The sequence below is a fragment of the Podarcis pityusensis genome (genome assembly GCF_964106645.2).
Source record: "Podarcis pityusensis genome assembly, chromosome: 4".
In the NCBI taxonomy this organism is placed as follows: Eukaryota; Metazoa; Chordata; class Lepidosauria; order Squamata; family Lacertidae; genus Podarcis; species Podarcis pityusensis.
Window position 1 is genome coordinate 92,228,072 of NC_138027.1, and position 15,245 is coordinate 92,243,316.

General features: G+C 42.4%; 1 protein-coding gene across 1 annotated transcript in view; it reads right to left on the reverse strand.

Annotated features, from left to right (window-relative positions):
- Positions 1-241: 241 nt before the first annotated feature.
- Positions 242-15,245, reverse strand: part of LOC308476382 (uncharacterized protein) — a gene marked incomplete at both ends in the record, with an annotated part of 67,014 nt that continues 52,010 nt past the window's right edge. The window contains one exon of the mRNA XM_081003924.1: positions 242-603. Within this exon, the coding sequence (XP_080860050.1) occupies positions 242-603 (362 nt within the window). The remainder of the gene's footprint in view (positions 604-15,245) is intronic.

The window sequence follows — 15,245 nt, forward strand, 5'->3', positions numbered from 1 at the left end:
TTACCTTGGTTAGCTACTCTCTGTTGTGTCTTTGTCTCTGACTTAGACACTGCTTCAAGAGAGCCAGTGTGGTGTAGTGGTTAAGAGCGGTAGTCTCCTAATCTGGGGAACCGGGTTCGCGTCTCCGCTCCTCCACATGCAGCTGCTGGGTGACCTTGGGCCAGTCACACTTCTTTGAAGTCTCTCAGCCCCGCTCACCTCACAGAGTGTTTGTTGTGGGGGAGGAAGGGAAAGGAGAATGTTAGCCGCTTTGAGACTCCTGAAGGGGAGTGAAAGGCGGGATATCAAATCCAAACTCTTCTTCTTCTTCTTCTTCAACCTGCTTTGAGTTGTTAACAATAGCAACACATACAACAGCTAAGTTAGCAAACTCTTTTGAGTACCTCTTTGGTGGTACACCCTTTGTAACTCTCTCAGACCTGCGTATGAGGTTCTGATCCTCTGTGCTCACTGGTTCAACCTTTGGACTCTGTTGAGAACCAGTAGCAATCAGTGGTTCTTCCCTCACCTGTGAAGGTCTATCCATTGTGTGAGATTTCCTCTCAATGACTGTTACAACTGAACTCTCTGAGCTATCACTGTCATCGTCAGTACCACTGTAATCTGCGACATCAGAAAAATCATCATCATCATCTGAATCGTTTCCTGTGGGAAATGTGTGTTCTACAACCCGCTCTTGCTCTGGAGCACTCTCTAGGAACTTTGTGAGAATCACCTGACCAGATTCAGACAAAATTACTCTGTAGAGACCTTTTTCATAACCCACAAAAATGCCTCTGGCATTCTTTACTCCACCTGGAGCTTCTGTTCTCACATGAGACCCGAAAACCTTAAAATAGGCAACAGAAGGTTTTCTATTGAACAGCTTCTCAAAAGGAGAACATCCCAACTCTGTTGAGACCTTTCTCAACCACACATGAAGATAGGACGCTAGCGATTCGGCCCAATATTCATGTGGCAAATGTGAACTCAGCAATTGCGCATTCATCCCCTTTTGCAATTCTTTGTTCACTCTAACACAGACCCCCCTGTTCCACGCTTCGGTCGAAACAGCAATTTTGTGGTCTATCCCTTTTCCATCCAGGAACTTCTGAAACTTCTGTAACAGAAAAACTTGCTTGTCATCTGTGAAAAGACAATCAATGTTAGCATCATGCATATTTTTAACCTTGTCACAAAACTCCTGAAACTTTTCTAAAGTTTCTTGCGGTTTCTCCATCATATAAACCCAAGAATAATTAGTGAAACAATCCACACACAAAAGGTAAAATTTTGCACTGCTCCTAGATGGCTCTAGAGGACCAATCACATCAGCATACACCCACTGAAATGCTCTGTCGACCTTCTTCGTCACCTTCCTGGTGCTCACACTGGTCACACCTGCAAGAGAGATTTCGTTAGAATCAGAAGAATTACATTTCATGTAATCACTTTGATCAAAAGTCAACAAATACAGTCCATCTTTCTCTTTGGCAGTAAGAAACAGTTCTCCATCTTTGTAGATCTTGCAGCTTTTAGCATCATAGGTCAGTTTCAGTCCTTTCTTTGCAATCTGCGACACGCTCAGCAGATTAAATCTCAGTTCTGGAACCAGGTAAACATCACTTATAGTCAAGTTCAGACTCTCAAGATACACAGTCCCAATTCCAGTCGCTTCCAACTCTTGACCGTTGGCCTGTTTCACAGCGAAGCTTTGCTTCTTCAACGTCGTAAACAGTTGTCTGTGCGGGCACATATGAACCGTTGCGCCCGTGTCAATTATGAACGAGTTCCCAACATCTGGCGTGGTTCCTTTCGCCATCATAGCCTTTGCAGGTTTCACCTGGCACTTGGAACGGCTTTTGCCTGACGCCTCAGGCTTCATAGAGCTGCTCTTTGCTCCTCTTGACTGGCGCGGCTTCTTACAGTTTCGCTGTAGATGCCCAGTCTGTCCACAATTGTAGCATCGGACAGCACTCAATGCTACACCATGCTCCCTAGTAGCATCAGCAGTGGGGGAATTAGAACTCTGTTCTTCCCTCCCCCTGTCTTTCACTTCCAGTGCAGCAAGTCTGTCGTGTTCATTCAGGACCACAGCACACACTCTCTCCGCGGTCAGCTGCGTGGCCGGTAGGGAACCAAGCTGACTGGCAACAACCTTGTAGGTGCGGTTAAGGCTGTTTATCATCATGAAGCAAAACACTTCCTCCTGAAGACGGAAATTGCGTTCCACCATCTGTTGACGCAGAAACTTCATTTCTGTCAGGTGCGCTTGAACATCTCCATCAGGCGCAAGTCTCAGATTGGTCAATTTCTCAAAATACAGCAACGCTGAAGAACCAGCATCTCTCTGATGCGTTGTACGCAGCGTGTCCCAAACCTCTTTCGCATTTTCTAAATGCTGAACATGCACCAACTGATCATCTGAGACACACAGAATTATAGCAGTCCTGGCCCTTACATTCTGTGACTCCCAACCTCTGGTTGGTGCTGCAGGGATGGGGTTTTCAATTACATCAAAAAGCCTCTGATTCTGCAGCAAGGCCTTCATCTTTACAGACCAAGATGAATAATTGTCATTGGTTAAGGGAGGTGGGTAAGGCAGACCTCCCCCTTTCTTGGCATCCATCTTGAAGCCAAGCCTCCAGCTCACACTGTCAAACAAACTGTAAAATCCAACAGTTGTTTTTTTCCTTTCTCACGCAGGCAAACTGCACGTTGTTTACGCTTTTTTGCACCTGGCAGCTAAACTCTGGCTGCTATGGAAAGTCCCTTCCAAGGGCACGTAAACTTGTAGCCAAAACATTCTCTGATTTTGTTTCGCTTTCCCAGGCTCACACTCACAGTCCAGCCCCTTTGCCATTAACTTTCCAACTTTCCGTTACTTAGCAACAATGCATTTCAATAGGACAGTTTATCAACCACAAGAATTTGTGGAATGCAGGCTTCAGCCTTCAAGCTGCAGGCCTCTTCCTCCCGGAGCTTTTGTTTTCGTTGAAACGCAGCTCCATGAACCAGTGAATTAATCAAACTGCGTTCACTCTTCTAGCCCGAAATGCAGCATACCTTGAACTTTGTTGCTCTGGAAAACACCTCTTCTTTCCACCAGCTGTCTGTTGAGCCTCTGGCTTCTTTCAGACGCTTGCCTTCTCCCTTGGAGCAGAGGAGGACAATCCACCAGCCTCTCATGCAGATGTCCGATGAATCGCAACCATCCGAAGGCTGCCATATGTTAGTATCTTCAGCTCACAGGCAGAGGTACCTGGCCTCCCCCGAGGCAATTGAGCGAGATACTGTGTTTACTGCGACCCCGGCAGACTAGGTAAACAAACCCGGCGATTCTTCTCATTAGTCGTGAGAAGAACACACCCTCTGCTTCTCTGCTTCTCTCCCTCCCTGCATTCTCCCCAGGGAGGGGAAATGAGACAGACAGGAGTCCTTTCTACATGTTTTATTCCTGTCACTCAACAGTACATAGAAATGTGACTGCACCTTTCAGTCTTCATCAGAAGAGTCACAACTCCTCCCCTGTACTTCCAGCACAGGTCAGATGACACACTGAGCTAACATCCAGTGCTCAGTACAGAGAATAGGCTCCACCTTTTCTCCAAAAGTACATCTGCAAACCACAACATCCTGTTTTGCATTCCAGCCATCTGGAGCTGGCTTTTGCCTTGGTGCTTTTTCCTGACAGGATGTTCTTCCCATTATAGGGGATTGCAATGCTAAAGTAGGGAGGCAAGAGATAAAAGGAACAACTGGCAAGTTTGGCCTTGGAGATCAAAACAAAGCAGGGCAAAGGCTAATAGAGTTCTGTCAAGAGAACAAGCTGGTCATCACAAACACGCTTTTCCAACAACACAAGAGACGACTCTACACATGGACATCACCAGATGGGCAGCATCGAAATCAGATTGATTATATTCTCTGCAGCCAAAGATGGAGAAGCTCTATACAGTCAGCAAAAACTGTCGGATTCTTAAGCCTCAGTCAGAGGTAACTGGCCACTCTCCAGGCACCAGGCTTAAGATCCTTGTTGACCTCCCCGTCTGCGTCTCCCGGCAGGATACAGGCAAGGTCACAATCGGCGATCCCACTCAGCGTGAGAGGGACACACCATTTCTCCCTCCTCCCTGCTTCCCTCAGGGAGGGGAAAGAGACAGACAGAAATCTATTTACATGTCTTTATTTCTGTCATTGCAGCAGTACAGAGAAACACGTCTGCACTCTCCAGTCTCCTACAGAAGAGAGAGATAGACTCCTCCCCTGTACTTCCAGTACAGGTCAGATGACACTCTGAGCTAACATCCGGCTTTTTATCACATCACAAGAAATCAGCCCTCAACAACTTCACCGGCAGAAAAAGATTATTTTGAAAAAATCCCTAAGCCCCGGGGTCACAATTTCATAAAATATCTGACTTTTCGCAATTCACTCAGTAGTGGTTCCAAACGGTTGCAAATGCTCCCCGGAAAGGTTTGCCGGTCAAAACAGAAGGCTTTTTATAACAGGACAAGGAATCAGCCCTCAACAATTTCACCGGCAGGAAAAGATTTTTTTGAAAAAATCCCTAAGCCCCGGGGTCACAATTTCAGCAAAAAACTGACTTTCGGCAATTCACTCAAAAATCGTTCCAAACGGTTGTAAATGCTACCCTTAGAGGTTTGGCAGTTGAAACAGAAGGCTTTTTATCACATCACAAGAAATCAGCCCTCAACAACTTCACCGGCAGAAAAAGTGTTTTTTTGAGAAAATCCCTAAGCCCCGGGGTCACAATTTCATCAAAAATCTGGCTTTCGGCAATTCACTCAAAAATGGTGCCAAACGGTGGCAAATGCTCCCCTGAGAGGTTTGGCGGTCGAAAGAGAATGCTTTTTATCACAGCACAAGAAATCGGCCCTCAACAAATTTACAGGCAGAAAAAGATTTTTTTGAAATAATCTCTAAGCCCCGGGGTCACAATTTCATAAAAAATCGGAAGTTCTCCAATTCACTCAAAAATTGTGCCAAACAGTTGCAAATGCTCCCCTGAGAGGTTTGGCAGTCGAAACAGAAGGCTTTTTATCACAGGAAAAGAAATCAGCCCTCGACAAGTTAACCGGGAGAAAAAGATTTTTTTGAAAAAATCCCTAAGCCCCAGGATCACAATTACAGGAGAAATCTAACTTTCGGCAATTCACTCAAAAATGGTGCCAAACGGTTGCAAATGCTCCCCTGAAAGGTTTTCCGGTCGAAACAGAAGGCTTTTTATCACAGGACAAGAAATCAGCCCTCAACACCTTCAGGGGCAGAAAAAGATTTTTTTGAAAATATCCCTAAGCCCCGGGGTCACAATTTCATAAAAAAACTGAAGTTCTCCAATTCACTCAAAAATGGTGCCAAACTGTTGCAAATGCTCTCCTGAGAGGTTTGGCGGTCGAAACGGAAGGCTTTTTTTCACAAGACAAGAAATCAGCCCTCGACAACTTAACTAGCAGAAAAAGATTTTTTTTAAATAATCCCTAAGCCCCGGGGTCAAAATTTCAGCAAAAATCGGCCTTTCGGCAATTCACTCAAAAATGGTGCCAAATGGTTGCAAATGCTGCACCGAAAGGTTTGCCGGTCGAAAAAGAAGGCTTTTTTTTCACAGGACCAGAAATCAGCCATCAACAAGTTAACCGGGAGAAAAAGTTTTTTTTGAAAAAATCCCTAAGCCCCGGGGTCAAAATTTCAGCAAAAATCTGACTTTCGGCAATTCACTCAAAAATGGTGCCAAACGGTTGCAAATGCTCCCCTGAAAGGTTTTCCGGTAGAAACAGAAGGCTTTTTATCACAGGACAAGAAATCAGCCCTCAACAACTTCAACGGCAGAAACATGTTTTTTTGAAAAAATCCCTAAGCCCCGGGATCAAAATTTCAGCAAAAATCTGACTTTCAGCAATTCATTCAAAAATGGTGCCAAACGGTTGCAAATGCTCTCCTAAGAGGTTTGGCCATCGAAACAGAAGGCTTTTTTTCACAGGACGAGAAATCTGCCCTCAAAAACTTAACCAGCAGAAAAAGATTTTTTTGAAAAAATCCCTAAGCCCTGGGGTCAGAATTTCAGAAAAAATCTGCCTTTCGGCAATTCACTCAAAAATGGTGCCAAAAGGTTGCAAATGCTCCACCGAAAGGTTTGCCGGTCGAAACAGAAGGCTTTTTATCACAGCACAAGAAATCGGCCCTCAACAAATGTACCGGCAGAAAAAGATTTTTTTGAAAAAATCTCTAAGCCCCGGGGTCAAAATTTCAGCAAACACCTGACTTTCGGCAATTCACTCGAAAATGGTGCCAAACGGTTGCAAATGCTCCTCTGAAAGGTTTGCCGGTCGAAAAAGAAGGCTTTTTACCACAGGACAAGAAAGCAGCCCTCAACAACTTCACCGGCAGAAAAAGATTATTTTGAAAAAATCCCTAAGCCCCGGGGTCACAATTTCAGCAAAAATCTGACTTTCGGCAATTCACTCAAAAATCGTTCCAAACGGTTGTAAATGCTACCCTTAGAGGTTTGGCGGTTGAAACAGAAGGCTTTTTATCACAGGACAAGAAATCAGCCCTCAACAACTTCACCAGCAGAAAAAGTGTTTTTTAGAGAAAATTCCTAACCCCCGGGGTCACAATTTCTTCAAAAATCTGGTTTTCGGCAATTCACTCAAAAATGGTGCCAAACGGTGGCAAATGCTCCCCTGAGAGGTTTGGCGGTCGAAACAGAATGCTTTTTACCACAGCACAAGAAATCGGCCCTCAACAAATTGACCGGCAGAAAAAGATTTTTTTGAAAAAATCTCTAAGCCCCGGGGTCACAATTTTATAAAAAATCTGAAGTTCTCCAATTCACTCAAAAATGGTGCCAAACGGTTGCAAATGCTCCTCTGAAAGGTTTGCCGGTTCGAAACAGAAGGCTTTTTATCACAGTACAAGAAATCAGTCCTCAACAACTTCACCGGCAGAAAAAGATTTTTTTGAAAAAATCCCTAAGTCCCGGGGTCACAATTTCAGCAAAAATCTGACTTTCGGCAATTCACTCGAAGATGGTGCCAAACGGTTGCAAATGCTCCTCTGAGAGGTTTGGCTGTCGAAACAGAAGGCTTTTTATCACATCACAAGAAATCAGCCCTCAACAACTTCACCGGCAGAAAAAGATTTTTTTGAAAAAATCCCTAAGCCCAGGGGTCAAAATTTCAGCAAAAACCTGACTTTCGGCAATTCACTCGAAAATGGTGCCAAACAATTGCAAATGGTCCTCTGAAAGCTTTGCGGGTCGAAAAAGAAGGCTTTTTATCACAGGACAAGAAATCAGCTCTCAACAACTTCACCGGCAGAAAAAGATTATTTTGAAAAAATCCCTAAGCCCCGGGGGCACGATTTCAGCAAAAATCTGACTTTCGGCAATTCACTCAAAAATCGTTCCAAACGGTTGTAAATGCTACCCTTAGAGGTTTGGCGGTTGAAACAGAAGGCTTTTTATCACAGGACAAGAAATCAGCCCTCAACAACTTCACCGGCAGAAAAAGTGTTTTTTTGAGAAAATCCCTAAGACCCGGGGTCACAATTTCATCAAAAATCTGGCTTTCGGCAATTCACTCAAAAATGGTGCCAAACGGTGGCAAATGCTCCCCTGAGAGGTTTGGCGGTCGAAACAGAATGCTTTTTATCACAGCACAAGAAATCGGCCCTCAACAAATTTACAGGCAGAAAAAGATTTTTTTGAAATAATCTCTAAGCCCCGGGGTCACAATTTCATAAAAAATCGGAAGTTCTCCAATTCACTCAAAAATTGTGCCAAACAGTTGCAAATGCTCCCCTGAGAGGTTTAGCAGTCGAAACAGAAGGCTTTTTATCACAGGAAAAGAAATCAGCCCTCGACAAGTTAACCGGGAGAAAAAGATTTTTTTGAAAAAATCCCTAAGCCCCAGGATCACAATTACAGGAGAAATCTCACTTTCGGCAATTCACTCAAAAATGGTGCCAAACGGTTGCAAATGCTCCCCTGAAAGGTTTTCCGGTCGAAACAGAAGGCTTTTTATCACAGGACAAGAAATCAGCCCTCAACACCTTCACGGGCAGAAAAAGATTTTGTTTTAAAATATCCCTAAGCCCCGGGGTCACAATTTCATAAAAAATCTGAAGTTCTCCAATTCACTCAAAAATGGTGCCAAACGGTTGCAAATGCTCCCCTGAAAGGTTTTCCGGTCGAAACAGAAGGCTTTTTATCACAGGAAAAGAAATCAGCCCTCAACAACTTCACCGGCAGAAAAATGTTTTTTTGACAAAATCCCTAAGCCCCGGGGTCAAAATTTCATCAAAAATCTGACTTTTGGCAATTCACTCAAAAATGGTGCCAAACGGTGGCAAATGCTCCCCTGAGAGGTTTGGCGGTCGAAACAGAATGCTTTTTACCACAGCACAAGAAATCGGCCCTCAACAAATTGACCGGCAGAAAAAGATTTTTTTGAAAAAATCTCTAAGCCCCGGGGTCACAATTTCATAAAAAATCTGAAGTTCTCCAATTCACTCAAAAATGGTTCCAAACGGTTGCAAATGCTCCCCTGAAAGGTTTGCCGGTCGAAACAGAAGGCTTTTTATAACAGGCCAAGGAATCAGCCCTCAACAATTTCACCGGCATGAAAAGATTTTTTTGAAAATATCCCTAAGCCCCGGCGTCACAATTTCAACAAAAATCTGACTTTCGGCAATTCACTTAAAAATGGTTCCAAACGGTTGCAAATGCTCCCCTGAGAGGATTGGCGGTCGAAACAGAAGGCTTTTTCTCACATCACATGAAATCAGCCCTCAACAACTTCACCGGCAGAAAAAGCTTTTTTTGAAAAAAATCCCTAAGCCCAGGGGTCAAAATTTCAGAAAAACCTGACTTTCGGCAATTCACTCGAAAATGGTGCCAAACGGTTGCAAATGCTCCTCTGAAAGGTTTGCCGGTCGAAAAAGAAGGCTTTTTACCACAGGACAAGAAAGCAGCCCTCAACAACTTCACCGGCAGAAAAAGATTATTTTGAAAAAATCCCTAAGCCCCGGGGTCACAATTTCAGCAAAAATCTGACTTTCGGCAATTCACTCAAAAATCGTTCCAAACGGTTGTAAATGCTACCCTTAGAGGTTTGGCGGTTGAAACAGAAGGCCTTTTATCACAGGACAAGAAATCAGCCCTCAACAACTTCACCGGCAGAGGGCCGCAAGACGAAGTTGAGATTAAACAATTTTTGGCAAAAAATGGACTATCTAAATTGTCACAAGAAAATAGGACAATCCTGAACTCTAAAATAACACGACAGGAGATTGAACAAGCCATTCAGAACATGCAACTCGGCAAATCTCCAGGGCCAGATGGGCTGACTTCCAAGTACTATAAGACATTAAAAGACTATTTGATACAACCTTTGATGGAGGTCAGCAATGAAATTATGGAGGGGAAGAGGGCACCGGAGTCGTGGAAGGAAGCGTTCATCACATTAATACCAAAGTCGGAAGCTGAAAAGACACAACTTAAGAACTATCGTCCCATCTCCCTTCTAAATGTGGATTACAAAATATTTGCAGATATTTTGGCAAGTAGATTTAAAAAAGTTTTAAATGAAGTAATTCATAAGGACCAGGCCGGCTTTCTCCCAGGTAGACATCTGTTTGCTAATACAAGGAACATTATTGACATTTTGGAACTTTTGCAAACAGATATAAATACAAAAGCAGTTTTAATTTTTATAGACGCGGAGAAGGCCTTTGACAATATCTCCTGGAAATTTATGATGGGAAATTTAAAAGAGATGGGAGTGGGACGGGGTTTTGAGAATGGGATTGAGGCGATATATTCAGAACAGAAAGCTAAATTGATAGTTAATAATGTGGTTACAGAAGAGTTCAAAATTGAAAAAGGGACACGACAAGGTTGCCCTATCTCCCCTTTGTTATTCATTTCGGTTCTGGAAGTGCTATTGAATATGATTAGAGGGGATCGGTTGGTGGAAGGAATTCAGGTCGGACAGAAACAATACAAATTAAAAGCTTTTGCAGATGACCTGGTTTTGACCCTGCAGAAGCCAGAGCCTAGTACGAAAAGAGTATTACAACTGATTAATGACTTTGGTCGGGTGGCTGGGTTTAAATTAAATAAACAGAAAACTAAGGTCTTGGGAAAAAATTTGACTGATACAGAGTCAGAACGGTTTCAGAATGAGACGGAACTTAATGTGGTTAAGAAAGTAAAATACCTTGGGGTAAACATAACAGCAAAAAAATCTAAGTCTATTTAAGGACAACTATGAAAAATGCTGGACAGAAATTAAGAGAGACTTAGATAGTTGGTCAAAATTGAAACTTTCTTTGTTAGGCCGAATTGCTGCTATCAAGATGAATGTATTGCCAAGGATGTTGTTTTTATTTCAAACACTTCAGGTTTTGGACAAAAAGGAGTGCTTTCAGAAGTGGCAGAGAGATATTTCTAAGTTTGTCTGGCAGGGCAAAAAGCCCAGAATTAAGTTTAAGATACTAACTGACGCAAAACAAAGAGGGGGCTTTGCCCTGCCAGACCTAAAGTTGTATTATGAAGCCGCAGCGTTCTGCTGGCTAAAAGACTGGCTACTTCTTGAAGACACTGATGTGTTAGATCTGGAAGGGTTTAACAATACTTTTGGATGGCATGCATATTTATGGTATGACAAGGTTAAAGCAAATAAGGCCTTTAAGAACCATATTGTCAGAAAATCACTGTTTAATGTCTGGACAAAATATAAAGACTTGCTGGAAAATAAAACACCAAGGTGGCTTTCACCTCTGGAAGCTAAGGCCCGAAAAAGACCCAATATGGAGGCTAAATGGCCAAAATATTGGGAAATACTAGAAAAGGATGGAGACAATTGGAAATTGCAGAGTTTGGAGAAAATGAAAGACAAAGTGCGAGATTGGTTACATTACGCTCAGATTAAAGAAGTTTTTAAAAGTGATAAGAAACTAGGGTTCCAGGTGGAGAAATCGAAACTAGAAACAGAATTGTTAGAACCAAAGATTAAGGTACTTTCAAGGATGTATAACTTGCTGTTGAAATGGAATACACAAGATGAAACGGTTAAATCGGCTATGATAAGGTGGGCACAGGACATTGGGTATAATATCATGTTTGAGGACTGGGAAAGGTTGTGGAGTAATGGATTGAAATTTACTGCATGTAACGCTCTGAAAGAAAATGTAATGAAAATGATTTATAGATGGTATATGACCCCAGTCAAACTTGCAAAAATTTACCACCTGTCTGATAATAAGTGTTGGAAATGTAAAGAGTGTGAGGGAACGTTCTTCCACCTCTGGTGGACTTGCCCTAAAGTGAAGGCGTTCTGGGAAATGATTTATAATGAATTGAAAAAGGTATTTAAATATACCTTCACTAAGAAACCAGAGGCTTTCCTTTTGGGTATTGTCGGCCAAGGGGTGGCAAGGAAGGACCAGACATTTTTTATGTATGCAACAACAGCAGCAAGGATACTTCTCGCAAAACACTGGAAAACTCAAGATCTGCCAACACTGGAAGAATGGCAGATGCAACTGATAGACTACATGGAACTGGCTGAAATGACCGGCAGAATTCGTGACCTGGGAGAAGAGAGGATTGAGGAGGATTGGAAGAAATTCAAGAATTATTTACAAAAACATTGTAATTTGAGTGAATGCTAAATAAGATGCTAGACCAAAATAACTGAGCACCACTAAATTTAGAAGTTTTTAAGAAAATAAGTAAGACTGTGAAAATTTAACCTCTTTTGAGAACTATAAGATTATGAAACATAGAAGGGATATAAGAATCTAAATAAGATGATAAATTGCTGACAAAATGTTATAACGATGAAAGTGGGAGCGGGAGATGTGAGGAAGTCCAAAGAAAATGTGAAACTATGTTAAGATAAATGTTTATTATGTTTATTTCTATTGTAAAACCCAATAAATTGCTTTAAAAAAAAAAAAACAACAACAACTTCACCGGCAGAAAAAGTGTTTTTTAGAGAAAATTCCTAACCCCCGGGGTTACAATTTCATCAAAAATCTGGTTTTCGGCAATTCACTCAAAAATGGTGCCAAACGGTGGCAAATGCTCCCCTGAGAGGTTTGGCGGTCGAAACAGAATGCTTTTTACCACAGCACAAGAAATCGGCCCTCAACAAATTGACCGGCAGAAAAAGATTTTTTTGAAAAAATCTCTAAGCCCCGGGGTCACAATTTCATAAAAAATCTGAAGTTCTCCAATTCACTCAAAAATGGTGCCAAACGGTTGCAAATGCTCCTCTGAAAGGTTTGCCGGTTCGAAACAGAAGGCTTTTTATCACAGTACAAGAAATCAGTCCTCAACAACTTCACCGGCAGAAAAAGATTTTTTTGAAAAAATCCCTAAGTCCCGGGGTCACAATTTCAGCAAAAATCTGACTTTCGGCAATTCACTCGAAGATGGTGCCAAACGGTTGCAAATGCTCCTCTGAGAGGTTTGGCTGTCGAAACAGAAGGCTTTTTATCACAGGAAAAGAAATCAGCCCTCAACAACTTCACCGGCAGAAAAAGATTTTTTTGAAAAAATCCCTAAGCCCAGGGGTCAAAATTTCAGCAAAAACCTGACTTTCGGCAATTCACTCGAAAATGGTGCCAAACCATTGCAAATGCTCCTCTGAAAGCTTTGCCGGTCGAAAAAGAAGGCTTTTTATCACAGGACAAGAAATCAGCCCTCAACAACTTCACCGGCAGAAAAAGATTATTTTGAAAAAATCCCTAAGCCCCGGGGTCACAATTTCAGCAAAAATCTGACTTTCGGCAATTCACTCAAAAATCGTTCCAAACGGTTGTAAATGCTACCCTTAGAGGTTTGGCGGTTGAAACAGAAGGCTTTTTATCACAGGACAAGAAATCAGCCCTCAACAACTTCACCGGCAGAAAAAGTGTTTTTTAGAGAAAATTCCTAACCCCCGGGGTCACAATTTCATCAAAAATCTGGTTTTCGGCAATTCACTCAAAAATGGTGCCAAACGGTGGCAAATGCTCCCCTGAGAGGTTTGGCGGTCGAAACAGAATGCTTTTTACCACAGCACAAGAAATCGGCCCTCAACAAATTGACCGGCAGAAAAAGATTTTTTTGAAAAAATCTCTAAGCCCCGGGGTCACAATTTTATAAAAAATCTGAAGTTCTCCAATTCACTCAAAAATGGTGCCAAACGGTTGCAAATGCTCCTCTGAAAGGTTTGCCGGTTCGAAACAGAAGGCTTTTTATCACAGTACAAGAAATCAGTCCTCAACAACTTCACCGGCAGAAAAAGATTTTTTTGAAAAAATCCCTAAGTCCCGGGGTCACAATTTCAGCAAAAATCTGACTTTCGGCAATTCACTCGAAGATGGTGCCAAACGGTTGCAAATGCTCCTCTGAGAGGTTTGGCTGTCGAAACAGAAGGCTTTTTATCACAGGACAAGAAATCAGCCCTCAACAACTTCACCGGCAGAAAAAGTGTTTTTTTGAGAAAATCCCTAAGCCCCGGGGTCAGAATTTCATGAAAAATCTGAAGTTCTCCAATTCACTCAAAAATGGTGCCAAACGGTTGCAAATGCTCCCCTGAGAGGATTGGCGGTCGAAACAGAAGGCTTTTTATCACATCACAAGAAATCAGCCCTCAACAACTTCACCGGCAGAAAAAGATTTTTTAGAAAAAATCCCTAAGCCCAGGGGTCAAAATTTCAGCAAAAACCTGACTTTCGGCAATTCACTCGAAAATGGTGCCAAACCATTGCAAATGCTCCTCTGAAAGCTTTGCCGGTCGAAAAAGAAGGCTTTTTATCACAGGACAAGAAATCAGCTCTCAACAACTTCACCGGCAGAAAAAGATTATTTTGAAAAAATCCCTAAGCCCCGGGGGCACGATTTCAGCAAAAATCTGACTTTCGGCAATTCACTCAAAAATCGTTCCAAACGGTTGTAAATGCTACCCTTAGAGGTTTGGCGGTTGAAACAGAAGGCTTTTTATCACAGGACAAGAAATCAGCCCTCAACAACTTCACCGGCAGAAAAAGTGTTTTTTAGAGAAAATCCCTAAGCCCCGGGGTCACAATTTCATCAAAAATCTGGCTTTCGGTAATTCACTCAAAAATGGTGCCAAACGGTGGCAAATGCTCCCCTGAGAGGTTTGGCGGTCGAAACAGAATGCTTTTTATCACAGCACAAGAAATCGGCCCTCAACAAATTTACAGGTAGAAAAAGATTTTTTTGAAATAATCTCTAAGTCCCGGGGTCACAATTTCATAAAAAATCGGAAGTTCTCCAATTCACTCAAAAATTGTGCCAAACAGTTGCAAATGCTCCCCTGAGAGGTTTGGCAGTCGAAACAGAAGGCTTTTTATCACAGGAAAAGAAATCAGCCCTCGACAAGTTAACCGGGAGAAAAAGATTCTTTTGAAAAAATCCCTAAGCCCCAGGATCACAATTTCATAAAAAATCTGAAGTTCTCCAATTCACTCAAAAATGGTGCCAAACGGTTGCAAATGCTCCCCTGAAAGGTTTTCCGGTCGAAACAGAAGGCTTCTTATCACAGGACAAGAAATCAGTCCTCAACAACTTCACCGGCAGAAAAAGATTTTTTTGAAATAATCCCTAAGCCCTGGGGTCAGAATTTCAGCAAAACTCTGACTTTCAGCATTTCATTCAAAAATGGTGCCAAACGGTTGCAAATGCTCTCCTGAGAGGTTTGGCGGTCGAAACAGAAGGCTTTTTTTCACAGGACAAGAAATCTGCCCTCAGCAACTTAACCAGCAGAAAAAGATTTTTTTGAAAAAATCCCTAAGCCCTGGGGTCAGAATTTCAGAAAAAATCTGCCTTTCGGCAATTCACTCAAAAATGGTGCCAAAAGGTTGCAAATGCTCCACCGAAAGGTTTGCCGGTCGAAACAGAAGGCTTTTTATCACAGGACAAGAAATCAGCCCTCAACAACTTCACCGGCAGAAAAAGTGTTTTTTTGAGAAAATCCCTAAGCCCCGGGGTCAGAATTTCATCAAAAATCTGGCTTTCGGCAATGCACTCAAAAATGGTGCCAAACGGTGGCAAATGCTCCCCTGAGAGGTTTGGCGGTCGAAACAGAATGCTTTTTATAACAGCACAAGAAATCGGCCCTCAACAAATGTACCGGCAGAAAAAGATTTTTTTTTTAAAAAATCTCTAAGCCCCGGGGTCCAAATTTCAGCAAAAATCGGCCTTTCGGCAATTCACTCAAAAATGGTGC